Source organism: Oncorhynchus masou, unplaced genomic scaffold (genome assembly GCF_036934945.1).
Source record: "Oncorhynchus masou masou isolate Uvic2021 unplaced genomic scaffold, UVic_Omas_1.1 unplaced_scaffold_4002, whole genome shotgun sequence".
NCBI classification, from domain to species: Eukaryota; Metazoa; Chordata; class Actinopteri; order Salmoniformes; family Salmonidae; genus Oncorhynchus; species Oncorhynchus masou.
Window position 1 is genome coordinate 12,526 of NW_027010402.1, and position 12,038 is coordinate 24,563.

General features: G+C 46.8%; 1 protein-coding gene across 1 annotated transcript; it reads right to left on the reverse strand.

Annotated features, from left to right (window-relative positions):
- Nucleotides 1–1,985: 1,985 nt before the first annotated feature.
- Nucleotides 1,986–11,509, reverse strand: LOC135534832 (tumor necrosis factor receptor superfamily member 11B-like; the record flags this gene model as incomplete). The annotated part of the gene is made up of 4 exons (XM_064961660.1): nt 1,986–2,686; nt 3,174–3,385; nt 6,725–6,949; nt 11,294–11,509. Coding segments are annotated over 4 exons (833 nt in total), but the record flags the coding sequence as incomplete, so codon positions are not given.
- Between the last annotated feature and the right edge of the window lie 529 nt (nt 11,510–12,038).

The window sequence follows — 12,038 nt, forward strand, 5'->3', positions numbered from 1 at the left end:
CAGAATGACACAGTGAATAACCTTCCAGGAGACAAGATGACACAGTGATGACACAGTGAATAACCTTCCAGGAGACAAGATGACACAGTGAATAACCTTCCAGGAGACAAGAATGACACAGTGAATAACCTTCCAGGAGACAGGATGATGATGACACAGTGAATAACCTTCCAGGAGACAAGATGACACAGTGAATAACCTTCCAGGAGACAGAATGACACAGTGAAAAACCTTCCAGGAGACAGAATGACACAGTGAATAACCTTCCAGGAGACAGAATGACACAGTGAATAACCTTCCAGGATACAGAACGACACAGTGAATAACCTTCAGGAGACAAGATGACACAGTTACACAAGATGACACAGTGAATAACCTTCCAGGAGACAAGATGACACAGTGAATAACCTTCCAGGAGACAGAATGACACAGTGAATAACCTTCCAGGAGACAGAATGACACAGTGAATAACCTTCCAGGAGACAGAATAACACAGTCAATAACCTTCCAGGAGACAGAATGACACAGTGAATAACCTTCCAGGAGACAGAATAACACAGTGAATAACCTTCCAGGAGACAAGAATGACACAGTGAATAACCTTCCAGGAGACAGAATGACACAGTGAATAACCTTCCAGGAGACAGAATGACACAGTGAATAACCTTCCAGGAGACAGAATGACACAGTGAATAACCTTCCAGGAGACAGAAATGACACAGTGAATAACCTTCCAGAGACAAGATGACACAGTGAATAACCTTCCAGGAGACAGAATGAAACAGTGAATAACCTTCCAGGAGACAGAATGACACAGTGAATAAATCCTTCCAGGAGACAGAATGACACAGTGAATAACCTTCCAGGATACAGAACGACACAGTGAATAACCTTCCAGGAGACAGAACGACACAGTGAATAACCTTCCAGGAGACAGAATGACACAGTGAATAACCTTCACATACTAATTTTGCAGGAGAGTAAAGATGAGTCAAGTCATTTCATAGAACAGGACAGTCTGGACATGTCAGCTGTACACTGAAGCTTCACATAAACACTATATGTCCAAGGAAGGAACACCATGTCCTTATTGAGCATGTGTAATGAGGAAGCACTCCTGTTTTCTTAATAAGCTAATTGTTAGGAGATTGAAATGCCCGTAGCAAGACTGAGTCAATAGGAGGAGTGGTGTGTATCAGAAACCATTTCGACAGGCACAGGTTACTGCAAGGGAGAGTAACGACACCAGGGTTCAACATCCACACTAATGAGAGGGGAAATCAAAACAATACAACACTTGTCATTTAAAAAAAACATACAACAATCTTATCAAATGGATTTTAATCAGATAATTCAACATAATGTTTTACAAATGTTAAGGACTTGAAAAGGGGCTGGTCCAAACAAAAACATCCCAAATAAAGATCCATACCTTTTTTATACAAAAATGATTTACAAAACAAATCCCTTCGGCTACAAACAACAACATTCAAACCTGCAGCATTCAGAATCCAGTTTTTAATAGAGAGATAAAAATAAGCTTTTACAAACAAATTTGGTCAGAAAAATTACATTTAAATAAACAAATTGCACTTTGTACATTCATAAAAGCTGACAATGTTTAGCCGTTTTGACAGTGTCAATAGAGCTTGGATGTCAGCAGTCCACACAGAACAGCGGGGGAATGGCACCCTATTTCCTATATAGTGCACTACTTTGACCAGGGCCCATTGGTAGTAGTGCACTATATAGGGAATAGGGTTCCATTTGGAACACACACAGGAGGAAACATTTCATTATGAAATAAATCTCCTCCTTTTAAAACAGTGAAAAAGCAAGACGACCCCCCTTCCCTATCACCCCCCTTCCCTATCACCCCCCTTCCCTATCACCCCCCCTTTCCCTATCACCCTTCCCTATCACCCTTCCCTATCACCCCCCTTCCCTATCACCCTCCCCCTTCCCTATCACCCCCCTTCCCTATCACCCCTCTACCTCACCTTAAAAACACCAGACTATATACACATTTTAAATAGTTTTCTCTTTTCGCTAAGTTTGGAATCAATTCCATTTTTAATTCAGTCACTTCAGCAAGTGATTTCAAATTCAAATTCACAAACAGAAATAAAAATCCTCATGAATTGAATTTCCACTAAATTGACCCCAACCCTGTTTTTCACCCAGTTAGGACTAATCCTCATTTACATTTAAATGGAATTTCCACTTCGTCATGCATTGATATCAATGGGAGACCAAGTGAAAATTTGATGTAAGTGGACATTAGGATCCGCCCCCATCAGACCTGGGTTACAAATACTTTAAACATGAATTTACAACCTTTATCTGACCCTGATTGAGTTTGTCTGGAGCAATAAACCAATAGAAACACCACAAAACGTCAAATCCCATCCATCTGACACTCCAGGCAGACTAACAAATTATACATTTTTAAAGTATTTGAAACCCAGTTCTGCCCCCCCTCCCCCTTAGACCCGCCCCATTTCTCCTATTGGTTGTAAGGTTTGGTGTTGAAGCAGGTCCCGTCCTCGATCATGTTGAGGAACATCTTCTCGTACATCTTGTGTATGGAGGAGGTGGAGATGATCCGGTTGATCTTCTTGATGCTCCTGAGGAGCGGACGTGGTGCCCCCTGCTGCCGGAGCCTGCTCAGGCTGTGAGCCAGACCCTTTCATTGATGGATAAATAGATTAGGTTTGATTCGGACCATTTAAACAGATACATACACAGACTACATTTGTTTTAACGATCAAGGAGAACACAAAGGGATCCAGTCAGTTACTCCGTCTTCTCCATGGCAGGTGCTTTCATCAAAGGAAACCCAACACCCTTCTAATCACCACCTTCCGGAGACACCTGAAACCCCACCTCTTCAAGGAATACCTAGGATAGGATAAGTAATCCTTCTCACCCCCCCTTAATGATTTAGATGCACTATTGTAAAGTGGCTGTTCCACTGGATGTCAGAAGGTGAATTCACCAATTTGTAAGTCGCTCTGGATAAGAGCGTCTGCTAAATGACTTAAATGTAAATGTCTAATTGGATAATCTCATCTTGTTGTTGGTACGTAGAAAAGGAAACATGAGGAATGTCCACAGTCATAATTGGTCTAGATTAAGGCGTGTTAATGTGCACGGTGGTGGCGGACCAATACCTTATTAATGTCCAGGTCCGTGTTCTGGTTCTTCCAAAGGTGTAGGAGCTGCAGGAGGTACTGCTGGGAGCGGCATGAGGAGACCACGGCCCTGATGTCTTCCTCGTGAGCCCGGACCCCTGGAAGACTCTTCATCACCATCATCAGGTCGCCCAGGGTCAGGTTCTTCAAACCCGCACACCTGGACACCTTACGCTCACATTGGTTCACACCTGAGACAACAGGGTAGAGGAGGGAACTCAGGTTAAACTGATTCTACTGTAAGACACCTGGACACCTTACGCTCACAGTGGTTCACACCTGAGACAACAGGGTAGAGGAGGGAACTCAGGTTAAACTGATACTACTGTAAGAGACCTGGACACCTTACGCTCACAGTGGTTCACACCTGAGACAACAGGGTAGAGGAGGAAACTCAGGTTAAACTGATTCTACTGTAAGACACCTGGACACCTTACGCTCACAGTGGTTCACACCTGAGACAACAGGGTAGAGGAGGAAACTCAGGTTAAACTGATACTACTGTAAGACACCTGGACACCTTACGCTCACAGTGGTTCACACCTGAGACAACAGGGTAGAGGAGGGAACTCAGGTTAAACTGATACTACTGTAAGACACCTGGACACCTTACGCTCACAGTGGTTCACACCTGAGACAACAGGGTAGAGGAGGGAACTCAGGTTAAACTGATACTACTGTAAGACACCTGGACACCTTACGCTCACATTGGTTCACACCTGAGACAACAGGGTAGAGGAGGGAACTCAGGTTAAACTGATTCTACTGTAAGACACCTGGACACCTTACGCTCACAGTGGTTCACACCTGAGACAACAGGGTAGAGGAGGGAACTCAGGTTAAACTGATACTACTGTAAGACACCTGGACACCTTACGCTCACAGTGGTTCACACCTGAGACAACAGGGTAGAGGAGGGAACTCAGGTTAAACTGATACTACTGTAAGACACCTGGACACCTTACGCTCACAGTGGTTCACACCTGAGACAACAGGGTAGAGGAGGGAACTCAGGTTAAACTGATACTACTGTAAGACACCTGGACACCTTACGCTCACAGTGGTTCACACCTGAGACAACAGGGTAGAGGAGGGAACTCAGGTTAAACTGATACTACTGTAAGACACCTGGACACCTTACGCTCACAGTGGTTCACACCTGAGACAACAGGGTAGAGGAGGGAACTCAGGTTAAACTGATACTACTGTAAGACACCTGGACACCTTACGCTCACAGTGGTTCACACCTGAGACAACAGGGTAGAGGAGGGAACTCAGGTTAAACTGATACTACTGTAAGACACCTGGACACCTTACGCTCACAGTGGTTCACACCTGAGACAACAGGGTAGAGGAGGGAACTCAGGTTAAACTGATTCTACTGTAAGACACCTGGACACCTTACGCTCACAGTGGTTCACACCTGAGACAACAGGGTAGAGGAGGAAACTCAGGTTAAACTGATTCTACTGTAAGACACCTGGACACCTTACGCTCACAGTGGTTCACACCTGAGACAACAGGGTAGAGGAGGAAACTCAGGTTAAACTGATACTACTGTAAGACACCTGGACACCTTACGCTCACAGTGGAGGGAAAAGATAATGGAGAAAGGTTAGTCATGATACTACTCTTAAGACAGCTGGATTAGGGCTGCCACAATTATGGTATAACCGCGTAACCAACGGTTATGGTTGAACTATTTTGTAGAACGAACAGCTGACTGAAGACGGGATGGCTGGGAACTCGTGTGGTTGAGTCTCTGCTATAACATGGACTCTACAGTGTGATGAAACTTTGTTGCCCCAGGCTGAAACAAGCAAGGTGCTGTAGCAGACAAGTAGTAGGTTGCCTAGGCAACCCCCCCACACACACAGAGAACATTTGTATTGTCTTTGTTGTTGTTGCTATTCCAACTGTTATTACGGTGACTGCGGTCATTTGGCTGACCAATAACCATCATCTAAAATACCAGCCCTAACCTGGACACCCCTAACCTGGACACCCCTAACCTGGACAGCCCTAACCTGGACAGCCCTAACCTGGACACCCCTAACCTGGACAGCCCTAACCTGGACAGCCCTAACCTGGACACCCCTAACCTGGACACCCCTAACCTGGACAGTCCTAACCTGGACACCCCTAACCTGGACACCCCTAACCTGGACACCTTTAACCTGGACAGCCCTAACCTGGACAGCCCTGGCCTGGACAGCCCTAACCTGGACACCCTTAACCTGGACAACCCTTAACCTGGACACCCCTGACCTGGACAACCCTGACCTGGACAGCCCTGACCTGGACAGCCCTAACCTGGACACCCCTAACCTGGACACCCCTAACCTGGACACCCCTAACCTGGACAACCCTAACCTGGACACCCCTAATCTGGACACCCCTAACCTGGACACCCCTAACCTGGACACCCCTAACCTGGACAGCCCTAACCTGGACAGCCCTAACCTGGACACCTTTAACCTGGACAGCCCTAACCTGGACAGCCCTAACCTGGACAGCCCTAACCTGGACACCCCTAACCTGGAGACCTTTAACCTGGACAGCCCTAACCTGGACACCTTTAACCTGGACAGCCCTAACCTGGACAGCCCTGACCTGGCCAGCCCTGACCTGGACAGCCCTAACCTGGACACCCCTAACCTGGACAGCCCTAACCTGGACACCCCTAACCTGGACAGCCCTAACCTGGACAGCCCTAAACTGGACAGCCCTAACCTGGACACCCTTAACCTGGACAACCCTTAACCTGGACACCCCTGACCTGGACACCCCTGACCTGGACAGCCCTAACCTGGACACCCTTAACCTGGACAACCCTTAACCTGGACACCCCTGACCTGGACACCCCTGACCTGGACAGCCCTAACCTGGACACCCCTAACCTGGACAGCCCTCACCTGGACAGCCCTAACCTGGACAGCCCTAACCTGGACAGCCCTAACCTAGACAGCCCTAACCTGGACAGCCCTAACCTGGACAACCCTAACCTAGACAGCCCTAACCTGGACAGCCCTAACCTGGACACCCTTAACCTGGACAGCCCTAACCTAGACAGCCCTCACCTGGACACCCCTAACCTGGACACCCCTAACCTGGACACCTTCCGCTCACAGTGGTTCACTGGATAATAGACATGATGAGCCCAGGACATAACAGGACCCTCTCATTGGATAATAGACATGATGAGCCCAGGACATAACAGGACCCTCTCATTGGATAATAGATATGATGAGCCCAGGACATAACAGGACCCTCTCATTGGATAATAGATATGATGAGCCCAGGACATAACAGGACCCTCTCATTGGATAATAGATATGATGAGCCCAGGACATAACAGGACCCTCTCATTGGATAATAGATATGATGAGCCCAGGACATAACAGGACCCTCTCATTGGATAATAGATATGATGAGCCCAGGACATAACAGGACCCTCTCATTGGATAGAAGTCTTTAGAACTCATATGCAGCAGCCAATAGCAGAGCTCTACTAAACGGATCCTACTGACCTTGAATGATGCCGTGGAGTTTAACCTGGTCTTTGTTCTGTTCTCTCCAGAGTCTCAATAGGAGTAGTATCTGCTGCTGGGGGGAGCAGGCCTTCTTAAGCCTCTCCAGACTCTTCCTGTCCACCCTCTTCCCAGGCAGGCTCTCCAGGAGACGCTCCAGGGGGACGGAGGACAGACGGAGAGACGCCAGAGACTGGAAGATGGCCTCCTCACACAGCGACACGTCTGAGACAGTGAGGGAGAGAGAGAGAGAGAGGACACTGACGTTACATCCTGGTACTTAGGTACATGTTTTCTTTCCGATACATTGAGATCTTGATTGATTATGTGTGAAGAGACAGATGTGTTAGGTTTACTCTATTGGGACCATAATTATATAAACAGCCTTTCTGTTTCAGGTTCTATCAAATAAACATTCATTTATTCTATTGAACAGATATCAAATCACTAGATGATGAGCACCAGTTGACATGAAGACCTCAACGCCTGTGGAGAAGCACCTCAATCTCCCCCCTGATACGGCTCACTGTGATACGTCACCCAGCAGACCAGCTGTGATGGAACAAAGGTGTTCTGTGTGCATCGTTCTGCTTCTAGAACCCAATACTGTGTTTGGTCTCCTGGGAGACTAATCAGGCTCACTCTGATGTGGTGTGTGTGTGTGTGTGTGTGTGTGTGTGTGTGTGTGTGTGTGTGTGTGTGTGTGTGTAATGGAGGGTATCCAGTCATTACCAGACCAGATAATGAAAACATCACTTCCTCTCACTTCTTTGTTCCATCCCAGCGGCGACACACTCATTTCCCTCACAGCCTCTCCTCCTTCCTCCTTATGTACTTCTGGCTTCGTTCCTCAGTCTGTAGTTGACTCCTAAAGTGCACCGCATTCCCTTCATAGTGCACTACTTTTGACCAGGGCCAATAAGGCTCTGGATAAAAGTAGTGCACTATATAGGTAATAGGGTGCCATTTTGGGATGCAGGTCTGACCTACAGCAGGGCTGACTTGGTTGGGGGTTACCCTGGTGGTCAGGTGTGAGGCTACACTGACGCCATGATTGCTGTGTTTATGTCATAACCTTTGTATACCTGCAATGTGCAATGATGGAAAAGTACTGGGTAAATGGAGATGTACTGCTTTAAGTTCTCAGGATGAGAATCATCTGCACCCACTGAGAGTCACACAGCCTCAAGGCCGAGATAGTAGAGAGGAACCACAGTCTAGACCTGTTTTTCTCATCTTAGATACTTTTGTTTCTAATCCAATGCAACAATGTTATGATATGACTGACGGTAGATTGTATTAAAAGTGTTGGGTTCCTTGTTTCACCACACAGATCGTTGGCCACAGGAACTGAGGTACTCTAAAGGAATTTCTGTCTGCAATTACATTTTATTACTAAACACTTTATACCTAAGTTTCCTGTGTCATCTATCTGGAAGACTGTTGTTAAGGAAACTTACGTCACCCCATGCAAAGGACCACCTAAAATGGAGAAAATTTACAGCAGGTCAGACATACAGCAGGTCAGACTTACAGGCAGGTCTGACCTCCACAGCAGGCCTGACCTACAGCAGGTCTGACCTACAGCGAGTCAGACTTGCAGCAGGTCTGACCCTGTCTGACTGCAGGGTCAGGATTTCTACAGAAGGTCAGACCTACAGCAGGTCTGACCTACAGCAGGCCAGGGACTTACAGCAGGTCTGACTTACAGCAGGTCTGACTTACAGCAGGTCTGGACCTGCTGTGCACAGCGGGTCAGATTTGGCAGTCTGACCTACAGCAGGTCAGACTTACAGCAGGTCTGACCTACAGCAGGTCTGACTTACAGGTCAGACTTACAGCAGGTCTGACTTACAGCAGGTCTGACTTACAGCAGGTCTGACTTACAGCAGGTCTGACCTACAGCAGGTCTGGACTTACGTTAAGGTCTGACTACAGCAGGCCTGACTTAGAGTATTTTCTGAAATCTAAACCACATGATATATTTCCTCTCATTCTACATTTTACTTCAAACTATTTTCTAATTCTTGCAAACGATCTGCGGTAAATACCATAGAAATAGAACGACTTAATCATTGTAATTGTATGTGTGTCGTATCCTACGAAAACAAATCCTGAATGAATTGTTAAGGAGAGCGTCAGTCCCCAGGGGAAAGTGACAGTTCTGGGTCTTCGACTCTGAGAGTTGTTAGTCATCCTGTAGGAACTCAGTTTCATGTGAAGTTGATTCTCATGAAGTCAACTTCCCCTAATTTTGCGGCTCATTGTGATACATCACACAGCAGAAATGGTGTGATGGAAGACAGGTGTTCTGTGTGCATCGTTCAGGTTCTAGAATGAGAACTCAGTACTGTGTTCGGTCTCCTGGGAGACTCATCAGGCTCAGTCTACTGTGTTGTGGTTCTGTGGTGTGTATCTCTGTGTGTGTGTGTGTGTGTGTGTGTGTGTGTGTGTGTGTGTGTGTGTGTGTGTGTGTGTGTGTGTTCTCAGCAGCATTCTTCATGGTTTCAGCCTGAGTAAGACCAAAACTGGCGGCCTGTGAGCAAAAAAACAAACTTGTTTTTCATGGTTGGGCATAAAGACGTCTGGATGACGTCTGGAGTTACTGGAGTTAGTGGGATGACGTCTGGAGTTAGTGGGATGACGTCTGGAGTTACTGGGATGATGTCTGGAGTTAGTGGGATGATGTCTGGAGTTAGTGGGATGATGGGATGTGCCCTATGGGATGTGAGCCGCCCTATGGGATGTGAGCCGCCCTATGGGATGTGAGTCGCCCTATACAAATGTATGCAAGGTTTGAAATTATTATGTATTAGTCAAATATTATATATGTTTGGGCTTCTTGCGGTCAATTTGCAGTCTACAAATTATCTGTAATTATGTTCCGGCCCCCAGACCATCTGCTCAAGAAAAAACTGTCTGGAATTAGTGGGAGTAAGTGGGATGATGTCTGGAGTTACTGGAGTTAGTGGGATGATGTCTGGAGTTACTGGAGTTAGTGGGATGATGTCTGGAGTTACTGGAGTTAGTGGGATGATGTCTGGAGTTACTGGAGTTAGTGGGATGATGTCTGGAGTTAGTGGAGTTAGTGGGATGATGTCTGGAGTTACTGGAGTTAGTGGGATGATGTCTGGAGTTACTGGAGTTAGTGGGATGATGTCTGGAGTTAGTGGAGTTAGTGGGATGACGTCTGGAGTTACTGGAGTTAGTGGGATGATGTCTGGAGTTAGTGGAGTTAGTGGGATGACGTCTGGAGTTACTGGAGTTAGTGGGATGACGTCTGGAGTTAGTCGGATGACGTCTGGAGTTACTGGAGTTAGTGGGATGATGTCTGGAGTTACTGGAGTTAGTGGGATGATGTCTGGAGTTAGTCGGATGACGTCTGGAGTTACTGGAGTTAGTGGGATGACGTCTGGAGTTAGTGGGATGACGTCTGGAGTTACTGGTGTTAGTGGGATGACGTCTGGAGTTAGGTGGGATGACGTCTGGAGTTAGTGGGATGACGTCTGGAGTTACTGAGTTAGTGGGATGACGTCTGAGTTAGTGATGACGTCTGGAGTTACTGGTGTTAGTGGGATGACGCCTGGAGTTAGTGGGATGACGCTCTGGAGTTAGTGGGAGCGACGCCTGGAGTTACTGGTGTTAGTGGGATGACGCCTTGGGAGTTAGTGGGATGACGCCTGAGTTACTGGAGTTCGTGGATGACGCTCTCTGGAGTTACTGGAGTTAGTGGGACAGACGCCTGGAGTTACTGGAGTTAGTGGGATGACGTCTGGAGTTACTGGGATGATGTCTGGAGTTAGTGGGATGATGTCTGGAGTTAGTGGGATGATGTCTGGAGTTACTGGAGTTAGTGGGATGATGTCTGAGTTAGTGGGATGACGCCTGGAGTTACTGAGTTAGGGATGACGTCTGGAGTTACTGGAGTTAGTGGGATGATGTCTGGGGTTAGTGGGATGACGTCTGGAGTTACTGCAGTTAGTGGGATGGTGTCTGAAGTTACTGGAGTTAGTGGGATGACGTCTGGAGTTAGTGGGATGACGTCTGAAGTTACTGGAGTTAGTGGGATGATGTCTGGAGTTACTGCAGTTAGTGGGATGATGTTGACCTGCTGTTCAAGTGAATCGCTGTAGGCAGCTGTGATTAACTGGGTTTCAACCAGTGTTTACCTGCTGAGATCAAGCCTCTGTATTTTCTTGGGGATGGAAAACAGTTTCAGGTGAAGTTGCTCATTAACCTCTGTTGCACATCTGTCCCATTCAGACTCACATACTCGTACAAGTACAGGACTCAGACACTGTGGTCATTTAGTCAGTGTGAAGCTGAGCGGGTCGTCGTGCGGAGCTGTGGATTAGGGATGCTCATTCCTTTTTTAATAGACATTACGTGGTGCGTGTGCTGTGGTCATGTGTGGCTCAGGAGGTAGAGCGTGGCGTTCACAACGCCAAAGGTAGTGGGTTTGATTCCCGCTGGGTCCACCCATACAAAAAACAAAACAATGTATGACTTTAAATCGCTTTGGATAAGAGAGAGTATGGCATATATCACCATTATCCTGTATATTCTCACCAGTGTGACACTGTGTGTGGTGTTGGGAGCACTCCAGGACAGATCCTTCAGCCTTGTTCTCACACAGTGCGTTCTGGGTGGAGGTCCCTGGTCGGAGGGTCTTCAAGCCCAGCTCAGAGCAGTTCCTGTGAGGCACACACGGCTCGCTGGCAGACATCCGGCTGGAGAACAGGCCCTGCGGACACGCCTCACACGCTGTGTCTATCTCTGGTGTACCTAGGAGAGAAGAACACAAAACAAACTTCCAATTTATGACACCTGACCAAGATCATTTCTTTCTTTCTTTTTTTTGTTACAGGTGGGGGGATCATGTTTTTATCACAATCTGAGAGAAATTGCTCTTTTCACATCAAGCCTCTTTAGGTTATACATTTCCAAGTTACAAGTTGTGGTACGTCGTTCTCATCATAAAGCAGCAGTGGAAGTGTGGAGTTTCTATGGCATTGTTTAGAGAGGAGTAAACTACTAACGGTGCTGTAACGCTATCTACCACATCCTGTTTTAGAACAGAGAAGAAGTGAGAATCAGAGAGGTTCTTCATGCATCCAGTACGATGATATTTGACAGAGATGACAAGGTGACAAGGCATATTTGCGTGAAAACAGATGACATGATGACAAAGCGTGTGACAAGGCATATTTGTGTAAGTACATTAACTCATAGGTCTATATGAAATTACTAGTTATTACTACAAGTGACCAGCAGAGCATCTTCACTAGGTCATAGATCCTCAGGTTGACAAGCC